The 21,286-nt window shown below is 44.4% G+C and overlaps 1 protein-coding gene across 1 annotated transcript; it reads right to left on the bottom strand.

Moving 5' to 3' along the window:
* Window positions 1-267: 267 nt before the first annotated feature.
* Window positions 268-14,913, bottom strand: mov10l1 (Mov10 like RNA helicase 1; the record flags this gene model as incomplete). Its single annotated transcript, XM_080544674.1, has 25 exons — window positions 268-295; window positions 430-521; window positions 614-751; window positions 886-993; window positions 2,875-3,024; window positions 5,548-5,721; window positions 5,973-6,023; window positions 6,213-6,312; window positions 6,534-6,655; window positions 8,222-8,368; window positions 8,558-8,739; window positions 8,880-8,958; window positions 9,073-9,158; window positions 9,254-9,312; window positions 9,544-9,635; window positions 9,803-9,873; window positions 9,958-10,135; window positions 10,596-10,710; window positions 11,040-11,231; window positions 12,128-12,526; window positions 13,181-13,321; window positions 13,544-13,731; window positions 14,103-14,215; window positions 14,306-14,465; window positions 14,719-14,913. 25 exons carry the CDS (start codon window positions 14,911-14,913, stop codon window positions 268-270), a joined length of 3,360 nt encoding a protein of 1,119 aa, XP_080400800.1.
* Window positions 14,914-21,286: the final 6,373 nt, after the last annotated feature.

Below are 21,286 nucleotides of genomic sequence, written 5' to 3'. Positions count from 1 at the left end.
AATGTATGAGAACTACATCTGGAGTTTGCTCACAGCAGTTATACCATGAGGACACTTCCCTGAGACAGTCATCTTTACAAACCGTTTCACACCATTTTGCTCACGGATTAACATATAACATGCAGCACACTGTATACAGGTCTGGTACAATTTACAAAGCCATGTCATGGCGATTTTAAAGAATTAAAGGAAAGTCTATTATAACATAATAGGCCTGCTGGTGTGGAAGTGGAAGGCTGCTGAGCAGTGGTGGAGGTGGCACACATCTTACAATTTCTCGTTCTCTTTCACAGCTCTGAGGAGAAAGATATGAGGTATAAGATATGGGGCCTTGGTCATTGATGGAAAAAGTGAAAGCTATATCTCATAGTGACTTTTAATTCCACTTCAATATAGAGTGGTTGTAAAAAGACGACACTCTGACCCTACCTGTGTGAAGGCCTGAGAGAGGGAGGGGGGTCACAGCCCAGGAACGCCCCGTTCTCAAAAGAGTACTGCAGCAGAGCAGCGAAGCATGGATCCTACAGGGGAATGACACACTTGTGGTTCATAAAAGCACAATATTCACACGTTGCAATTCTGCAAATTAAAAACTCCCAGGGCCTTTCTGAACCTTGATGAGAATGTGCGGGTTGCCCACGACGATGAGCAGGGCTTTTGGACGCGTGATGGCCACGTTGAAGCGCTTGGGGTTGGCCATGAAGCCCAGGATGCTTTGCAGGTCATCGCCCAGTGCCTCGTTAGACCGCACCTACGTCAGCAAGACACCACGCGGTCACACATACAGGCCATTCTTACATCGTAGGTCCATAGGAGACATATAAGGTTATGAGTAAAAAACTAACTTAGTAGTTGAGTGTGCAAGTGCAGAGGGGAAATGTTTACCGTGGACAAGATGATGACCAGGTACTCTTGACCCTGGAACTCCTCCACAGAGCCCACCTTGATGTCAGACAGGCCCACCCTGTCGAGGAGCACACGGATCTTCTGAGACTGACAGAGAGAGAGAGAGAGAGAGAGAGAGAGAGAGAGAGAGAGAGAGAGAGAGAGAGAGAGAGAGAGAGAGAGAGAGAGAGAGAGAGACAGAGACAGAGAGACAGAGAGAGAGAGAGAGAGGAAACAAAGAGGGAGGTCAGTTAAAGAAAAAACACTATACTGGTTGGGACAGAATGATGAACTACAGTGGGGTGCAAAAATGTGGGCACCCCTAGTCAAAATGCCTTTTACAATTAATATCTAAGTGAAAAGAAGCAAACCTAAACCTCTAAATCGTAAAAAGTTAAACATGACACATTTCATCACATTTTAAAGCAAGATAAAACGTTTTATTTTTTTTATTTTATTTTTAATTTGTTTTTTCAGATTTTATCCCTTTTTCACCCAATTTGGTAGCCAATTTAACCCAACTTAGCATCCAATTATCCCCTGCCTATTGCATGGGATCCGCCGCACGACCCCGTGGCCGGCAGTCCCAGAGGAGGGCGCCAGGCAGACTAGGCTGACTGGCTCCTCGAGCCCAGTACCGTTATTCCGGCACCCAGGGGGCGGTGTTGCGCGACGGATCCTAGTCCAGAAATACTCCTATACCCCCCTCGGAAGCGGCCGGCCAATATGCCGCTTCCCGTGTGCCTCGGCCATATCTGGATCTGGCGAGCCGGGATACGAACCCCGGCCCCGGTGGGCAGCATGCACTAGCGAAACGTTTTACTTTTAACTCTTTGACTGCCAGCCATGTTCAGAGCGGAGAGCTCCACACTGCCAGACTTTTGGGGCATTTTCGCTGAACTTTGAAGACCCACCAAATATTGACTTTTCGGACTACATAAACATTGAACATATCTACCAAAACTTTAGACTCTCTTCTTTCATCAGAAAAAGAAAGTTTGTTTCTAGCCTCTTTGAGTGTTTAGAAATCGGCCGTAGAACATAGGGTGGTTTCAGCAAAAACACCTGATTTTGACCAATAAACAGAGAAAACGAGCTTTTTCTGCAGAACTTTTTTATTTATTTTTTTTTCTGCACTTTTTCTGTATCATCCGACTCTGAACTGTTTGAAGAGTCGCGCGATGGCCGCGATGCTCCGCAATGCTCCGCGCCGCAATGCTCCGCGCCGCGTTTGGCACATACCCTGATCCGTTTCGCCATTACTACAACCCACAGCAAGCCACTTCCTTCTCCAGGCTTTTATCGAACTACTGCCCCCATCTGGGACCGAAATACATTACACCCAAGTCTGAAATTCACTCGCTAGGTGTAGAACATGTCAATAACGCGATCCCCGCGAAAAAAAATAACAAATCTATAAGACGCCAATTGGCGTCTTTGGCAGTCAACGTTACTATTCTATAAGACGCCAATTGGCGTCATTGGCAGTCAATGAGTTAACAGTTTCAAAATAATAAAACAAGGAAAAAGGCCTTGTGCAAAAGTTTGGGAACCCTGTCAGCTAGTACTTTGTAACTCCTCCAACTATAACAGCTTGCACATTTCAGAATATGTAATTCAAAGCTGGAATTATATGCACCTGACTCATTGAAGCCCTAACGAGTAAATCACCATGGTCTGGGCCTTAGTAATCATCTTCTCAAAAGGTTCCGTTTCCTTTTTGCTCATTTAAAAACTATGAGAAATGAAAATAAAAAGAAACCTAGGTTCAAATTTGCAGAAAAGGTGTCATGTTTAACTTTGTAGAATTCAGTGTTCAGGTTTGCTTTCAATCACTTGCAGATTAATTGTAACAGATATTTAAACCAGGGGTGCCCACATTTTTGCACCCCACTGTATATGCCATTGGATGCTTTTGAAGGCATACTAGGGGGATATGAGAGAAAAGAACAGGCTGTTCTTGTCGACTGCTAAACGGTGCAGTCTTACTTGTTTCCTGTAGGGGGCAATGACGCCTATGTCTGAGGCGGCAACAGGGTCGTAGAGCTTCTTGGCCAGCTGGCAGCAGTAGAGCATCACCTGCACAGCCTCCCCAGGGTTGAACCAGGAAGGGTTGTTGCCTTCCCGCATCTCCGTGCCCTGAGAGAGAAGAGACAACAGGCATTTATTTGGCAAATGGACTGACCTTATATAGCGCCTTATTCCAAAGTGCTTCACACACACATTTAACACACCAATGACAGCAAGCAACCATGCAAGGTGCTGGGCCGCTCATTGGGAGCAATTTGGGATTCAGTGTCTTGCCCAAAAACACCACCTTCGATACGCGGCCAGCCGGGGATCGAACCGCCAACCTTGCGATCATTAGACGCCAGCTCTACCTCCTGAGCCACAGCTAACCCTTATGAAGGGTATATCTATGCCCTGTGCCATTTACATGGGAGAACCCATGTCTTTGGTTCATATTCGCAGGGCTTAAAGTGGGAAAAAATCCTGTGCCTGAAACTTTTTCTTGGGGAGGGGGGTCACAGTTTGAGATATTGGGAGAGCGGGTACAGAAGACAGCTTCTTGTCTCAATGTTTAAATGCATTAATACTATTTTATAGTCAATACAAAATATATGTCTCAATGTTAAAATGCATTAATACTTTAAATGAATGTGCAACAATACTATGTGCAATATGACAACCCTTGTGTACATAAGGTTCAGATATAGGAAAAGTTAGGATATTTATAGCATAGCATAGAGTACAGCACAGTGTTTTATTGTATAGTATAGTAGTATAGTAGATAGTGTACATAGCCTTTATTTATGTAAACCAGCTCTTTTCCCTTTTTTATTTTACCCTTGGCCCTCGTGTTTTTAGTCTTTTTCCAAGCACCAGGGGAGCCCCTCCTAAATTTCGTTGTATGGTACCTGTACTGTATTACAGTTTTTCTCAATTGCTAAAACACATTTCACAAAACTTTCCTCCAGTTTCCCAAAACTCTAAACACAACACACTTTTCTAAAGCTACATAAGCAAAACCACACCTTCTCTCTTCAAAACTCAAACTCAGACCCTACCCCTAATCCTAACCCTAACCTTACTGTAACCCTAGCACCTAACCCTAGTTTTCCCACATGTATGATAGTCATGCATAAAAATAAATCTGCGCTCCCTGTCTAACGTTATATCTAACATTACATATTTTACATTACAGTAAGGCTGATTTTGCATGATAGTCATGCATTTTTAGATATCTATTTCCCCCCTTTAAATGGCATATGATGTCCGAAATGTTACTAAAGTTCAGCCGCGAAGTTGTTGCACTGTTGTCCTATCGAGTTTTACGTAAATAAAGGTTTGAAAAATGTACAAATGTACAATACTGTACTGTATCACAACTCAATGCAAACACTACAGAGGATCCATTACACACAACAATACTCACTGAAAACAATGTTCAGGGTGTGATGTTTTTTTATTTATTTATGGAACTATACCACACACACACACACACACACACCACAATCATTTGCAACAAGTGTCTTAAATTTTGAGTCGTTATGTTTAATGAATGAAGCTAGGTGTGTTCATTGTGTTAAAATGTTGCTGACTGTGGCAAGCATTTTGCATCACATGAGCTTTAATTTGAGAATTTGACATTTTGAGCAGAGTTTTTTGCAACTTGTGTTTTAGCAAGACAAAATGTGTTTAGATTTATGAGAAAAGGAGGATTGTGTTTTGTGAATTGTGTCTTCATGTGAAATGTGTTTATGGTTTTGGCAAATGGGAGCTAGTTTTATTAAATGTGTTTAGAGAACTGGTCATTTGGTTTAGAGAATTGGCTTTTGTGTTTTAGCAATTGGGAAAACCTGTAATGACAATAAAGACCATTCATTCATTCATAATACTGTTTTATACTTAATAAAAAAAATAAAAAAGTAGATGTCTTTAAAAGGCCAAACTGATTGCATCACTTATTAAGCCACTATCACTATAACAATACAGAATAAAATATATACATGTCTTTAAAAGAACAAACTGATTACTTATTAAGCCACTATCACTTATATTCTCCTTCTTGGCACCACGTCCCATAAGGCTTCCCGTCACTACTCAGGGTTTTTCCTGGCTCAAAATGAGGCGGAGGTGGTACCAGTGGTGTTTGACATCGGGGGGGACCGATGAAGCAGGGCTGTCTGGGGGTCCTTAAACGAGCATCAAACACTTAATTTCTTGCATTCTGGTGAATTGATATGCACCAATTTGTGCCCTTTCGCCATAAATTTATGGTGGAAATGTCATTATATATGTAAAGGAAAAAACAATATTCAGGCACCAGATGGCCATTCAAAATATAATGTAATATAATGCAATATAAGGCTCTCAGGCATTCTGTACTTTCAAATATGCATTCTCCTTGAGCAGTCAACATCAACTATCAGCTGTTTCGCTAGCAAACACGAAAGCTAAGTTATTTGTGAAACAGCGCCCCCGCCACCACGTCGGCGCAATGCCGCAATTGCAGTTTTTTTTTTTTTTTTTATTCTCCTGCGCCGGAAATCCGGCACTGTGCCGGAGTACTTTAAGCCCTGTATTCGATGGACAAAGAAAAAGAGGAAGGAGAGAGAGAGAAAAGACAGACAGACGGGCAGACAGACAGACACCACTCACCCTGACACCATGAAAGATGAAGGGGAAGCCCTTGGTGGGCAGTTTGCTCCAGTGGCAGAGGGAGTCCACTACTGCCCTCTGGGCGCGGACACACAGCTCCCCCTGGTAGAACAGCCTGGAGGGCAGCGCCAGCAGGGCCTCATGGGATCTGTAGTTGTAAATCAGCTTGGTCACCTGGAGGAGGGTAAAGGACAACATGAGAATGCGAGGAGGATCCATTCATATGCTACACAACACGTGACACAATTATCAGTTTTTAACTTGTATTTCTATATACAGGCTTAACCTGTGTGTCATATACATGCATCACTGACGGCGTGTCTACTCACTAGCCTCGGGTTGTAACCCCCCTCCTGTCGTGAGTACAGTGAGCGAGCCATAAGTCTCTCCAGCAGGGACACACCCAGCCCAAATAATGATGCTACCTTGGACTTCACCACTGGCCCCAGCTGGTGGGGGTCTCCAGTCAGAACTATCTAGAATGGGTGGGGAGGGGTAATACAAAAAAAGACATAAGTTACTCCATTATCAGGGGCCAGACATTAAAGTCAGCTATGTCTGAGGATGTGCAATGTTTCTGCAGTTGTGTGGTTACCACAGTGTGTGTGTGTCACCACAGTGTGGTGTGGTGATCTTGAACGTGTCCATGGTTTGGTGTAGCCTACCTGGCCGTCCCTCTCTAACAGGAGTCCCATAGGGATCAGGGCCTCAGGCTCGGTGGCCTGGCCAGCCTCGTCCAGGAACACATGGGTGAAATGACCCACCCTAAAGAAATGTCATTGTTTGGTACCTGTACTGTAGCAATGACAATAAAGTCCATTCAAACAACTAACACCTCACATGGCTGAATCAACTATATGCATTTAAAAATTGTAAAATAAAACAATTCATGAATCGTTGTTCATTCATGTATTGCTACACAGAAGTTTCCATTTGAAAGTGAACTCAACACTGCGTGCTATTAAGAGCCCCCCCCGGTCCCTTACTGCATGTTGATCTGGTAGAACATTCCAGCACTGGAGCAGGTGCTGACCACTATCCTGTGGTAGGAGGCCTTGCGAATGTCCTCCCCGGCCGCCGAGTACGGCCTCAGAACCTCTGAGATGGACTGAGGAAGAGGGGGAGAGACATACACACTTTGTGTTTCAATGTCCACACTAACATACTACTTAGAATGAAGCATGTATGTATTAGCTGTGACTCCTATGTGGTATGTGCTAGGGTCGGGTAGATATTGGTTTATAGCCCCTGAGGCACAGTGTCTGAGGTAAAAAACAAACTTTTTTTTTTTTAAAGAGGAATATTCTAATTCAGGGGTGCCCAATACGTCGATCGCGAAGTTAGTATGGGTAGATCGCATGGCATTGAACAAAGCAAAAGGAGAGAGGAAAAAAAAAAAAAAAAAAAAAAAAAAAAAACGCCTATCATCCATCCTCACTATGGCTTTTGCCACTTGATTGACGTACAGGTAAGCCAGTCTGAGATCTGATCTTTTCACCTAACACCTAACACAGGTTCACCACGCATGCGCAGTCAACAGCGCCAACTACAAAATACCGGCGAGACTAATTAACTAGTTAGCCTTCCAATTTCTACTATTTACTATATAATACTAAAGAAAGGGTATACAAATGAGTGGGGAAGCTGGACCAAGTAAGAAACCAATAACGTACAACTTCCATCCAGAATGGTAGGAGGACTTTTTTACACGATGTGATATTGGAAGTGCGTCTGTCTTATCTGCAAATCTACGAAGGCTATTTCGAAGAAGGGAAATGTGGCAAAAGAGCGAAAACGTACAGCTGCAACGATAGCTTCTTATCGCGTCAGTCACGTTCTTGTTAAACACAAGAAGTCATTCAAAGACGGCGAAATTGTGAAAAAAGCGTTTCTCGAGGTTGCAGATTGCCTTTTCGATGACAGATCCACAGTGGCTGATGACACCTTGCAAGCCTGCCTACACCTTGCAACCAGCTCCTACAGCCCTGACTACTAGAAACTAGCTGCCTCCTCCCAGTGCTAGGTCTCCCACTAAGGTAGAGAAATGCATTTATTTCCTCCTTTCAAACTAGGGAACTACCTGTTTTGTATCTGGTTTACTTTTCTGTTTGTTGGATCAGTAGTTGGCTATGGTACTGCAGACTGGCTGTCAGTGTGTGAGTGAGAGAAAGTGAGAGTGTGTGTGTGTGTGTGTAAGAGAGAGAGAGAGAGAGAGAGAGAGAGAGAGAGAGAGAGAGAGAGAGGGGGGGGGGGGAGAGGGAGAGAGAGAGGGGGGGGGAGAGAGAGAGGGAGGGTTTGTGCTATGGCTCCCTATGCAGACTGGCAAATGTGTGTGTGTGTGTCTGTGTGTCTGTGTGTGTGTGTGTGTGTGTGTGTGTGTGTGTGTGTGTGTGTGTGTGTGTGTGTGTGTGTGTGAATAGCAAAGAGGGAGGGTTTGTGATGGTCTTCACCTGTGTGGCTGTGTGACAGAGAGAGAGAGAAAGTGTATTGTGAGTTTACTATGCAGGCTGGGAACTGTGTGTGTGTGTGTGTGTGTGTTTGTAGTATGTGCGTGTACGTTTGCGATGTTGAAACTAGACTGGTAGATCTTGGCAGACTGGCTACTTGAAAAGTAGATCTTGGTTCAAAAAAGGGTGGGCACCCCTGTTCTAATTCATCTGAGTCGATGCAGTACCTCCTCTCGCCTGCAGGAGGCGTTGACACGTGCCAGGCTGCCTGCGTCCAGGAAGCCACTGTTGTGGAGGCGAAGGCAGATGAGGTCGGCGGCACTGTTGGAGGGGGTGCACACCAGCACACGGCTACAGGGCAGACGGTAATACACCTGGGAGAAGAACGCATTTACAATCATTCTCCAGGGGGAATATTCATATCTATTGGAATAACGTGAACAAGCTCAAAATAAAGGACTGTGGAAGCTGAGAGAAACACAAAACCCAACGTTTGGCGCATAAAAGCACTTTTGGGTGTGGAGATAATAATAAATACAGAAATATAGTGCGTGTATGCCTACCTGCAGTATGGCCTCTATGAGGGTGATGGTCTTGCCCGTGCCCGGAGGTCCAAACAGGACGTAGGGAGTGGGCCGACACTCTCCTGCCAGGATATGCTTCACAGCCTCCTTCTGAGAGGGGTTTAGTAGGCGGTTGAAGAAGTGGCCTGGTTTTGGAATGGGTTGAGAGTTTGTTCTGCCGTCTGAGTGAGAGGAGAGGAGAAATCGCCTAAGCGTGAGCTGGACTGTCGACTATGATGCCATTCGGGTTCTGCAAACTTCATCAGCTGGAGTAGCTGTGTCAATACAGGGAATATGTCGTGCATGTGCAAATCCCTCTCACCAATTTTAGTCTGTGTAGCCTTTGACACCATGTCGATGGAGACGCTTGAGGTCTTCTTCCTGTCTTCTGTGGGGGCTCCCTGGGAGTAAATAGTTAAAGAGGGAATGATTGAAGAGTTTCTACGACAGTACTTTGACTGATTAAAGTGACGGATTCAGTCTGAGGTCCAGCCCTGCCTAAGCTTCTCTCTCACTTTGTTCTCCTCTGTGGTGTTCTCCTCTAGAACCCACTCTCCTGTCCACAGAGGGGCCTGTCGAATCGCAGCACTGGGGAAGAGAACTAGGCAAAAGAGGAGCGAGGGGAAAAAGAATGACTCCGGAGGCTGGCTGGAAATAGATACTGGAAAACGGGACGAATTGAAATCAAAAGCTCACCTTTCTCACCAAAAGACCTGGTGTGGTCAAGAGCTAAGTGGCATCGCCTCATGGTCAACCTGTCAACACAAGCAGGATGAAACATAACACCGTAAAACTTAAACGGGGTCGTTTCCCCACACACATGTAATCCTAAATAGCATGTTCAGTGGAGATTTCGTATTACAAATGCTGTTTAGGTCCAGGACTCTGCTTGATCTGAGAGCTGGAGATCAGCCCTGTGAGTTCTCTGCACAAAGACACTAGCTGAGGGGGGAGTAAGGACACACGTGTGTCATGCCACAGGTTACCTGTTGAAGGAGAACTCCACATCGAGAAGCTCTCCCAGGTAGCCCTGATGAAACGCTTTGTTGACTCTTAGGCTCACGTCCTCCTCATTGATCTGTGGATGAGACCAGTTAGCATTAATAGGCAATTTATACATACTAAACAAGAAAATAATTTGTTGCCAATGTTATATAGGCGGGGGGAATTACAAGAAGAGACCATTTATTTACATTCTCATACCAAAAATATGTAAAATGTTGTAAATCCAAAATCTTACAGTACCTCTGTGACATAACCAATGTACTCCGTCACCACACCTCCATTCGGTGGCCGTTTCAATGCCACTCTGTCACCTGAGGAGAAGACAAAACACAGCAATAAGGTCCATACTAGCCACATCACCGTGGGGGGGGGGGGAGCTCAGGCCCTTCACTCACCTATGAAGAGATTGGGCCTACCCTCCGCCACGCCCAGCACCTCTAGATGCAGATAGGTGGGTCCCTTCCTGAGGAGGGCTCCACTGAGGCTGAACTCCCTGAGGTCCCTCTCAGCCTGCAGTTCCTCTAGCCACAGCAGGGCCGAGAAACGGGGATGTATGTTGGCCTGGGACAAGGTCTGGGAGGGAGGGAGGGAGGGAGGGGTATCAGATGGTGAGGAGAAGGTGGAGTGGAAGGGTCAACTCACACGAGACTGATGAAAAATATCCCTCTAGGACTTGCTGTTGATTAAGGCACGCTCTAGTCTGTAAATGTGCGGTGTCTTGGTGGTTCACTGTAGAGGTCTGGCTGGCGAGCCTTGACAGCACCCCGACGCCATGAACAGATTGGGCCGGGCTCGGGACGATTTTATTTGGCATAGACAGGGTTCGGGCCGAGTTCTTTGACGCAGACACGCATAGCGTTCCCGGCGTAAAAAAGAAGGGAGAGTGTCAGCAAGAATCAGAAATAGGCTTCGGGCCCGGGTAGGGCTCGGGCCGGTGTAAACGCTTAGCTCGTCATGTACGGCAGGGCCGGGCCTGAACGCCACAGGCTTGGGCCGAGATTTCAGGCCCGCTCAGACCTCTAGTTCTACTCACCTCTCCTAAACATGGCTGGGCCACCAGGACATCGTTCTGGGCCTCCACACAGTCCCGTAGGGCCTGCGGCAAAGGGTAGTTCGGCAGGAAATTAGGCAGGTGGCGCCTTTGGAGGCTGTAAAAAAACATAGAACCGCTAATAAATACTTTTGAAGAGCGGTTAAGAGGGGGTCATCAGCAAATACCTTCGTCCCGCTTCAAAGGACAGAGGTCTGTCAATAATTCACCAGAGTGGATCCACCTGCCATCATTTAATAATGCCATCACAGGTGCAGAAAATAAAAGTTGGAAAATAACAGAATGTAACATTGTTATCAAACTAAAGGCGTCTGTCTTTGGTCTCACCTCAGGCGCAGAGCAGTTAAACGTAACCTAAATGTTGTTCATTGTTAAGACTTGTGGACCGACAACATGGTTGATGGACAGAGCCAGGGTGCAGTTTACCTAAAGATCTTGGTGGGCCTCACAGTGATAACCTGGGCGTGCTGTGGTAAGAGCAGTGGGGCTGCGGGGCAGTAGGGGGCGAAAGGCTGGAGCAGGCTCTCCTCCTTGCTGTCCACCATTACCTCCAAGCGCCTCCCGATGGAGAAAGAGGGGAAGTGCAGCAGCAGCAGCTCTGAGCAGCGCCCCAAGTTTCTGAACAAGTAGGAAGGATGTTTACTTTGTGAGTTTTAAACAACAACTATAGAAAAAATACCAGAAAAGCATGTGGGCTACATCTGAGGACACGGGCACACACACAAACACACACACGTCTCAGGAATGCTACCCTGAGGCCTGGGAAACCTACAAAGTCGAATGGCAGAGAGGAAAAAGCATAGTCGATGGGACAACATAATCTCAGTCACTCTACAAAATTGGTCTATAACCAAGTGGCCCAAAAAAAATCCCAGAATGGAAGATAATCTCTTTCATATCCATAATTGTGTTTGCAACAATGCACTCAAGTTATGCAGCAAAGACAGTGGCTGGCAATGGTTTGACTACAAAGCATTATGGTTTTCTTGCACATGCAATGCAGTTTTTGCACCATCCCTAGTATGAATAATAGTGCCAGCTGCTTCATGTTATGGGTATGTTGGTAGTGACCTCCTAATCCATACAGTGCATAATTGAATCACATTGGAATCACATTAACTATTATCCTCCAGCACTCAGATGGACTCAATCCAACTTGTTGAGTGATTTGTTGAAGACATTTTTGCATTTGAGCAAATTTTAAGAGTGTCATAGCAAAGTGTCTGAATACCTATGTACATGATATATTTATGTATTTCAATTTTAAAACATATTGCAAACATTTCTAAAAACGTGTTTTTGCTTGGTCATTATGAGGTATTAATGGCAACATTTGTTTTAAATCCATTTTAAATTGAGTTTATAACACAACAAAATGCGGAAAAAGGGAAGGGGTCTGAATACTTTCTGAAGCCACTGTATATATAATGTATTATGTATATATAATGTATTATGTATAAGATGACATCGTATATATAATGTATTATGTATAAGATGAGTTAAGTGAGACTTACTTGGCCCGGCAGCCCACTCTGACAGACACCTTCTCCCCTGGCGCAATCTCCAGGTCTCTCTCCTCTGTCCTTATCGCAGGCTTTGGAACATCCTCCTCGTTTTCTGGAGCCTCCTCATCTCCCTCTAACTCATCGCTCTCCGTCCCATGGCCATTCACTTGTCTAGTAGGCACAGCCACCGGGTTGAGTGCCAGACCCAGCATGGGGTTGCGCATGGCGGAGAGTGCAGCGCCGTGGATCCTTCCGTAGAGCATTTGTGTCAGACCAGGCTTCTGCAAGAGCCCCTTTCTCTGTCCAGGTGAAGCGGGCTCTCTCACGTGCCCCAGTGTGAACTGCTCCTCTGAGTCCCATCCAGCAAACTCACAACACTTGAACCTGTGGGTTTCAGAGCCTTGGTTCCTGTGAAGAGAAAGAGGAATATGCACCACAGTTTGAGGGAGAAGAACGTTATATAATGTCTCTGAAATACATTATATACATATGTGACGAGGTCTGGTAAAAAAGGGCCACATGTTGGCAATTCTCAAGTTGCGCAAATGAGCAAAAAGCTTTTTCTTTTTCTTTTATGTTTCCCCTTTTTTCTGCATATTACGAAGTGTTGAAGACTCGATATAACAAACAACAGTTTTAGGATCACTAAATACTTAATAATTTGTGAATTGGATTCACTGTCTCGTCTGCCATAGGCTAATGGTAGGTGATAAATGGCTTGTAAACTAACTTTAATTTTAGCGGGTGTTAAAAAGCAAACTGTGTGATCATCTAATTATGTGTAGTTCTGTATTTTTAGCATGTTGATGTCCTATCAGCATTTTTAGGCTAAACATGCAGTCAGATGCAGTTCGTAGTGATGTTCCTTTTTAGCACTTACATTCAAATAAGTATATCTTCTTCTACTATTTTCAAAGATTTCAATGTATGACATCATTTGAAAGCTTACAATCTGCACAAAAACGGAAGAATTACCATTAAGACTTTTTAACCAGATCCTGTCACATATATATATATATATACAGTATATGAAATACAGATACACTCCCAAAGCTCACTCACTGTATCCAAACCACTAGCTCCCGGCTCTCCCCCAGCAGCAGAGCCCCAAAGCCGGTCTTGTCACTGACCACCAGGCCGCCCTTATCCTCCAGGAGACTCTGGATCTCAGCCTCAGGGAGGGTGGATCTAGCAGCATTCATACTGTCCGCATACAAGGACCAGAAAAGTAAGTGTGTGTGGGTTTATGATAATAAAGATCAACTACAAGCATTATGAGCATCCAGAGTTCATACAGAGTTCTCAACCATCAAGTACTGTGTGCACAACGCATGGGTACCTGAATGTATCTTTTCAGTTATTTATTAACATTATGAATGCATGCTGGTTCCCAGACGTTCCCCCATGGACGTTGGTTGTTGTTACCTGTGCTCGCTGGGGGCCATACACAGAGCCCTCCAGCAGTAGAAGGACTGGCTGCTCTCCACCACCACCAGGCTCACCTCGTCCCCGGGGCGGGGCCGGTAGCCGGCCGGCAGCAACAGGGAGTCCAGGCTGAAGAACACACTGTCCTCCACCACCCCGCAGCTACCAAACGCACTGGACACGCGCACCTGGGGATGAGTGAGAGGGGTATTGTGGAGAGGTTCTTCATAAGACCTGGGCATTACTTTTGTGGAGGCTGACTGTTCTGAAAGGGCAAACAAATCAGCACACAAATACATGTAGGCATGTCGCTAATCTCCGAGTTATGTACAAATGTAAGCATCATTCCTCTTTTTTTTTTTTTTTACTGCCAATTGCCTCAGGCCCGAGCATGGATCACTTTTCCTTGCCATGACTGATGGATAGATAATTCACTTGCATGGGAAAAATGTATTTGTTGTAAGTCGCTTTGGATAAAGGAGTCTGCCGAGTGCCAGAACATTTAAATGGAAAAGACATTATAATCAGTTGACGGATGGGTTTTGGAAGAGAGACTAACTTGGTCCATACGGCGGTACCGCAAGGGTGACACAGAAGAGGCCTGGGTGCTCCACTGGGTGGGACTGATAAAGTACTGGGCCTGGACCCAGTCCCCTTTCATTGGTTCAAAACCTGATGGAGAGGAAGGAAGGAGGTATTGAGATAAGGCAACATGAAATAAGAAACAAATGACTGAATTTGCGGCAGGCAGGCTGACGGTACCTCCAATGAGGGCATGACGTGGAAAGAATGTGGTCTGGTTAATAAAACCACCATCTCTGTCTAATGACGTCACAGTGCCGATCAGAGATTGGAGCTGGTTGGTGTCTGTCTCCAGGGAGGCTCTTCCTCCGTCCTCCCATGCGTCCGAACTTTTCTCCACCTTTTCAAACATGGCAGGCCACAGGAGAGTAACAAAGTCAAACAATACGTACGTCTTAATGTGACATCACCAACTTTCCTCATAACATGAAGTAGAAGGAATTCAGTGGAAATGTATTCAGTCCGTTCTTCCTCCATTGGTTACAGTGCGCCGTTTGTTTGTAGCCTATGCATTGAGTCACAAAGGACTTTTCTGACACGGTATCTACAATATTTGGTACAGTTATAGCAATGCCTTGGTCATAGACTCTCACCCTCAGTGCTTTCCATCCGCCTAGGGCTGTGTCTCTCGCTGCGATGCCATTGACAGTGTCCCCTACTTGCAGTGGCACTCCGCCCAGAACCTCTCCAGGGGTGAAGTAGACAGTGTTGTCGATCATGCCGTAGTCCGTACACATCAGGGTCACCTCACTGGCCTCCAGGTGGCGGACCTCCTCCGTAGCTACCATACCTAATCACACACATGAAGTTTATCTGCCTTTCGAATGGATTATGTCATCATTAAGTGTTTAATTGAATTATTTTGGAGTATTTTATATATATATATATATTTTAGGATATCATATCAGGGCTTTTAATTAAGCAGTCATTTGTATAGAGGCCTACATTATAGGATGTCTCCCATTCTGATAGGAGACTTGCACTTTTAATTTGGCTTTTGATTGACATGTCAGTGAACAAGGTAAGGTGGCATGGGTAGACTTACCATAACACCCATCCTCTTCATCTTCCTCTATCTTCCTCCAGAATGGTGCCAGAAGCTTGGATATCACTGCTGTAACCATGTTTGCAAACTACAAGCAAACGAGAAGGAAAATACATTCAACAACAATGTGCATGGTTTGTCCAATTCCTAAATTTGACAAAATCCGGAAATACACGAGGCTATTGTTAGTTGTTTGTGACCTAATTCAACACAGAGGGGGGAAATGACCAATACTGTTGACAGGCGGTTCAGACTACTACATTAGCTGTCGTAGCAGCTAATTGGCAAATAACCGAAAGTCTGCAAGCTAGTTTCCCATCCATACACGGACACATTTGACGTTCCCATCCCCCATCGTATGCAGCTTGTAACCCACTGTCGTGATGAGTAGGACAATGCAAAAGATTATTAAATAAAACATCATATTACTCTGTGTCTCTGCGACTAAAGCTGTGTACCAAACCCGTCGTCGCGTGCAGCTAAAACGTGTTGTGGAGTCACGTGCTGTCTGATGCTGCGGGAGGTCACGTGCTGTCTGATGCTGCTGGAGGTCACGAGGTCACGTGCTGTATGATGCTGCTGGAGGTCACGAGGTCACGTTGATTGACGTTGATTGGCCGCGAGACTCTGGTTGAAGGTCGACAGACTGCGCAGGCTGGAGAAGCAAGAATCACTTTTGGCAATCGAATATTTTATAACCAAGTTTGTTTGCCAACTAATTGTTGTAATAAAATAAAGTAAGGGTTTTTACTATTTTTAGGGGTCACTTTGATAATGACGATGTGTGCACGCAAGTAGCCATTGTCAGTGGCGTACCGCAAAATCCCGAGGCCCCCCGCAAGGTGGCGGCGGGGGCCCTTTCGCAAGGTTAAAAAAGGTTAAAAAAAAAACGTGCGTTTTGCATTTACTGCTGTTCTCTGGTTCATGTTCTTATACCAGTGCTCACTATAGAGTATTTTAAATGAACATTCGTAATGTAGTCTAGTCTCTGATGTTCATGGTCAACTAAATCAGGCTATTTTGCTAAACAAATAATGTTCCTGAGCAGCCTCGCATCTAACGCTAGCTTCGAACTATTGATAGCATAAACGTTGGTAAATGTCACACAAACGACACAGTATTGGCAGGGGGAAAGAAGGGGAGTCGAATTGTTATTGACAACGGATTTACATGCTGGAAAAACATGCAGCTAAAATTCAGGGAACATTTGGACAATAAGAGACACAACGGAGCTGTGGTCGCGTGGTCTAATTACAGGGCAATATGCGCGGGGCAAAAATAATCTATTCCCTCCCAAATCACCACGAACAGAACGGCGGAGGTACGGGTAAACAGGGCACTTTTTTTTTTATGTTGCCACCCTCTATTTTTCGGTGAAATTACGTCTTTGTATTGAGCGCCAGTGAAAAAAGAAAAAAGAACACTCCGCCACTAATGTGAAAAATCCTGGAGGAAACACTGTCCGATGCATTATTGACGTTGCGAAATTTCGCGACAGACTACATTCTAAATGCTTGACTTAGCAAAAGGTACAAACAAGTGAGAGCAATAAGAGGGGGTGCTAGCAACCAATGTAAGGGGGCCCCCTAGTGGCTGGGGCCCCCCCGCGGTGCGTCGCTTGCGGGCCCGTCCGCTACACCACTGATGGAAGGGTGATAACAGCTTCAAGATACTTATGAAGGCCACCCAGTCATGTTGTCCTACTAAAAAAAAAGCAAACTGAATAAACTCCATCAAAACATTATGCTGCATACCAACAAGAGTAATCCTAATCTACTTGATGATTATGTTACGGTAAGACGAGATGTTAAGGGTTATCACTTAACATCAAAAACATGCATGGCTGATTCCTACATTTGCATAGGCTTGTTTATTTCTCTTACTCGTTCTATCTCCCCTCCACGTAGGCTATTTCTGCTCTTCTATTTGGCAGTTAACACATTTTTCCATGTCAGAGATAGGTGGGACTCACAAGCTGACATTTACGATGACGTGTTGGTGAGTCAACAATGTCATCAATCTTGATCTCATGATGTGATCTGTTGGCAAAGTCACGAAATGTCCCCCCCCCTTTCATTACCCCTCTCCGTTTTACACACCGTCATCAACATTTGTAAGATTCTCAGTCAAGTTCACTCCGCAGACATTTGATGCACAGACTTTCATTACTGAAGAGTCACTCCCTATTTTGGGCATTCTAAATGTGGCAGGGTTGTTGACAAGGTTTCTCTCTGACTGCAGTTAGTTTCTTATATCATAGGCCTATGAGAAATATTCTATTTTGTAAGCCCACTGTGTTCCCAAATATTGTTTGTCTTGTTGTTTTTGCAATTGACCTCTGCCAGTGGCCTTGGAGTTCTGAATACCTATAAACTTGTCAAAAAGATCTTTTTTTTATCCTCCACCTAGTGAATTCATAATATTTTGTCTGGTGTTTTCTCTATCCAGTTATATAACAACTCTTATGCCTTTTTTAGAAAGCTTTAATTGAACAAGTTGAACTTGTTGGTTGCATAAGTATTGGGGAAACATTTGATTTGGCACATTGGCAATTGCCCCTTGATTCTCGTGTTTCCATTCGTTTCCAATGTCCTCAGATCTATAATGACATCGGTCATTGTCATGTACACATAGGGCTGGGACACGGACACTGTACTGTTGCCAGCCGATCATCTGATTCACATTAATATAGTGAGTATGTTCCTTAGGGAGACTGCGACAAATTGTTTTCATGTATAAGACATTGAATTTATTTCCGCAGGTGCTGCCCAGAATAAAGTTTTATGGCCATTTGGCAGTCATGGTTGTCTGTCTATGGTTAACTCATTGCATTCTGGCTGGGAACTAGACTTTCTGTATCATAAATGTCTAGTTCTAGTTCTAGTTGAAAGGGATATCTACCTCTGGAATGGCTTAAAATGTTTAGAAATAAATTGCATCAGTAGAAAAATAGGACCTTTTAGTTATGTAACTGCTTTTGTCCTGGTTGAATTGAGTTGAGATTTCGCTTTATGGGACATGTCTACTCTTCTCTACACTAGAGGGCAGTGTTGACAGTATTTTCTTGCAGAAAATGATATTTTTGCTCTGGAGTGCAAATGAGGCCAACTTTCCAGCAGATCAGATACAAATCTCTGAAACACTGTTGCTATAACTGGATACACCACTGGCCCAATTTAAAGAAAAAAAACGAATGCCAAAAATGTTCTAAATTTATACTGCTATCATCAAGATCATAGAGAAAAGAGGGTCCTCCTAATCAGATAGCGTTTAACATAAACTTCCTCTCTCTAATTAGTGGCTAAATTACACAATATGCAACCATAACAAGAACCATTACAGTAAACCGGATCTGATGCAGTTGGGGCTGGCTGCATCAGGTCATCTCCTGTGAACGTTTGAGACCAGTTTAGGATCAGAGGTGAGGCTCTATGGGCATAATGGCACAGTGCCATCTGATGCTGCCACCAGAGGAGCAGGCCCAGGGGAGCCAAGTACAGTTTGTTCCATTCAGTGGTTGTAATCAGTGTGGGTATATCATACACAGTACAGTTACTTGGCAATGTGTTCTGCAGTAAAGGGCCATTCCACACTCCTCAGTGGAAACCTGAATAGAGAATAGCATGTGAGTGCTTGCTTGCATGCAATGATCAGTAGTGTCCAATGTAACCCCACAGCAAAATGGGATTAATTAGATAATCCCTTTTGAGATTTCCTTTGCATTCCTTTCCATTATGAGAACCAGATGCAAATACAAATTCATGTTGCATGATTAATGTATATGAAATGCTGAGGTATCTCTATAGAACTGCAGAAAGAGCAAAGAGCAGGCAGAGCCAGGTTTCTGAACGTGTCTGTTATTCATCATTGCAGATAATGAATGCATAACCTTATTTAGTGATACTGCAAACGTTGTTTTAATCACCATGTTGAATTAATGATGGCTGTGACAGTAACTAGGCAATTCATACACTATGGTACACATTTGACATGTAAGCTTAGGTAAAGGGACAGTTGCTTTATTTCAACAATATCACATATTATCATATAGCCTATGTAGTGAAATACAGGACAAACAGGGTTCAAATCTGCCACATGATTTTAGTGCCCTGATAAATTAGATTTGATTTCTAATTACTTGGACCACAGATACACGTCTTCCACCTCGTGGCATTTATTGACAGTGTATTTGTTTTAAATGTGCTCCAACGACTGGACGTTGTAAGAATAGGCTACTCGTGAGCTTAGAATGATAAGGTTCTATCTCCGTTTAGGGTAGTTCAGAGATATTGAGCCTCAAAGTTTTTACATTCCATTATGTTTTGTGAGATGGAACCTTTGTATTTTATGAATTACTAACTCAAAAATGTCAACATTTAAAAAATAACATCACACAGGCATTAATAAATACCCAATGGATCAGATTATGTAAAAAACTAAATTTTGACAAAAATGGAGATAGAACCTTATAATTCTAATGTGGCAGATCCCCTTTATGCAGGGGGGGAATCAGCCAGCAGTGAGCTGAGCAGCTCCTCTCCAAAACCCAGAGGGAGAGGGAGAACCAAGGGAGAGGGAGAGGAGGAGGAGGAGAGGGAGAGGGAGAGGGAGAACCTAGGGAGAGGGAGAGGGAGAACCTAGGGAGAGGGAGAGGGAGAGAGAGAGGGAGAGGGAGAGAGAGAGAGGAGGAGGGAGAGAGAGAGGGAGAGGAGGAGGGAGAGGGAGAGGAAGAGGGAGAGGGAGAGGAAGAGGGAGAGGGAGAGGGAGAGGAGGAGGAGGGAGGAGAGGGAGAACCGAGGGAGAGGAGGAGGAGGAGGAGGAGGGAGAACCCAAGGAGAGGGAGAGGGAGAGGGAGAGGAAGAGGGAGAGGGAGAGGAGGAGGAGGGAGGAGAGGGAGAACCGAGGGAGAGGGAGAGGGAGAGGAGGAGGAGAAGGAGAGGGCGAGGGAGAGGAGGAGGGAGAGAGGGAGAGGGAGAGGGAGAGGGAGAGGGAGAGGGAGAGGGAGAGGAGGAGGGAGAACCCAAGGAGAGGAGGAGGAGGAGGGAGAGGAGGAGGAGGGCTGTAGTAACTCCGCCTCCGGACTCGATCATCTCACATTCCTCCTCCTCTCTCAGCCCCTCACGTTAGAGAACAGAGAGAACGGGAGAAGAGGGCACCAGAAGCAGGAGAGCAAAACCGACCATGGCCATATTCAAAACGTCTCAGCTTGACATATCCGACCGGAACGCATCTCTCACGTCGACTTGGGCATGGAGCACCCGCGCTATAATAACCAGAGTCCAGTTGAATGACGTTACCGTTACACCTGGGCTGCTGAGGACAAAATGAGGGTCATCTTTATCCAGAACGCCGGTTTCGTCGCTGCTTTCTCGGGAGGCAATGACGCTGAAAAGAGAGATTTCGCCTGTTAGTTGTGAGTTAATTTAATGATGTTGGATGCAGAATATTGACGGTAGATCATGTGAATGTGAACGACCCCAGAATATAGAACTATAGACTACGAGATCATGTTAGCAGTTACATGAGAGAAGAGAATAGCCCGTTACGATTTATAGCCTATATTTTTTTTTCTTTAGATCTTTAGATTGCTCAGAATTGAGCACCATTGTCCATACATACCCGATAGGAGACATTGTTTAAATAATCGAAACTGGGATATAGCTTTCCGACATGCAGTCGTTTGTCCAAATCTGAATTCCATATTTAGCCTACTCTGTGTAGCCTTAGAATAAACATGTATTATAGCTAGTTAGACATATGATATCCATTACATTATGTATCAGACTCTCGAGGACAGATAATGTCCCTTTTATAATAGACTTTAGCTTTTTTTATTTAATCTTATTATAATAAGGAATCACTCTTATAATGCGATCAACGGATGGATAGATATGGAGTTGGAATTCTCTGATCAGAAAATAATGAGCAAACGAGTGACCATTCGACAATCCGAATTATGAATTATTTTTTATGTTTATTAATATAATTACGCATTATTATTCCTTGTAATTTATTTATTTATTAATACCATTATTAGACCTACAATTATTATAATATCAATATTTGTTACAAATAGCTAGTTTTAAGATATTTAACTGTGGGAAGTTAGTTAGAAA

This window comes from Nansenia antarctica, assembly GCF_963989245.1.
Source record: "Nansenia antarctica genome assembly, chromosome: 14".
Classification (NCBI taxonomy): Eukaryota; Metazoa; Chordata; class Actinopteri; order Argentiniformes; family Microstomatidae; genus Nansenia; species Nansenia antarctica.
Note: the sequence above shows the minus strand (reverse complement) of the source record. Positions and strands in the feature narration are given on the sequence as shown.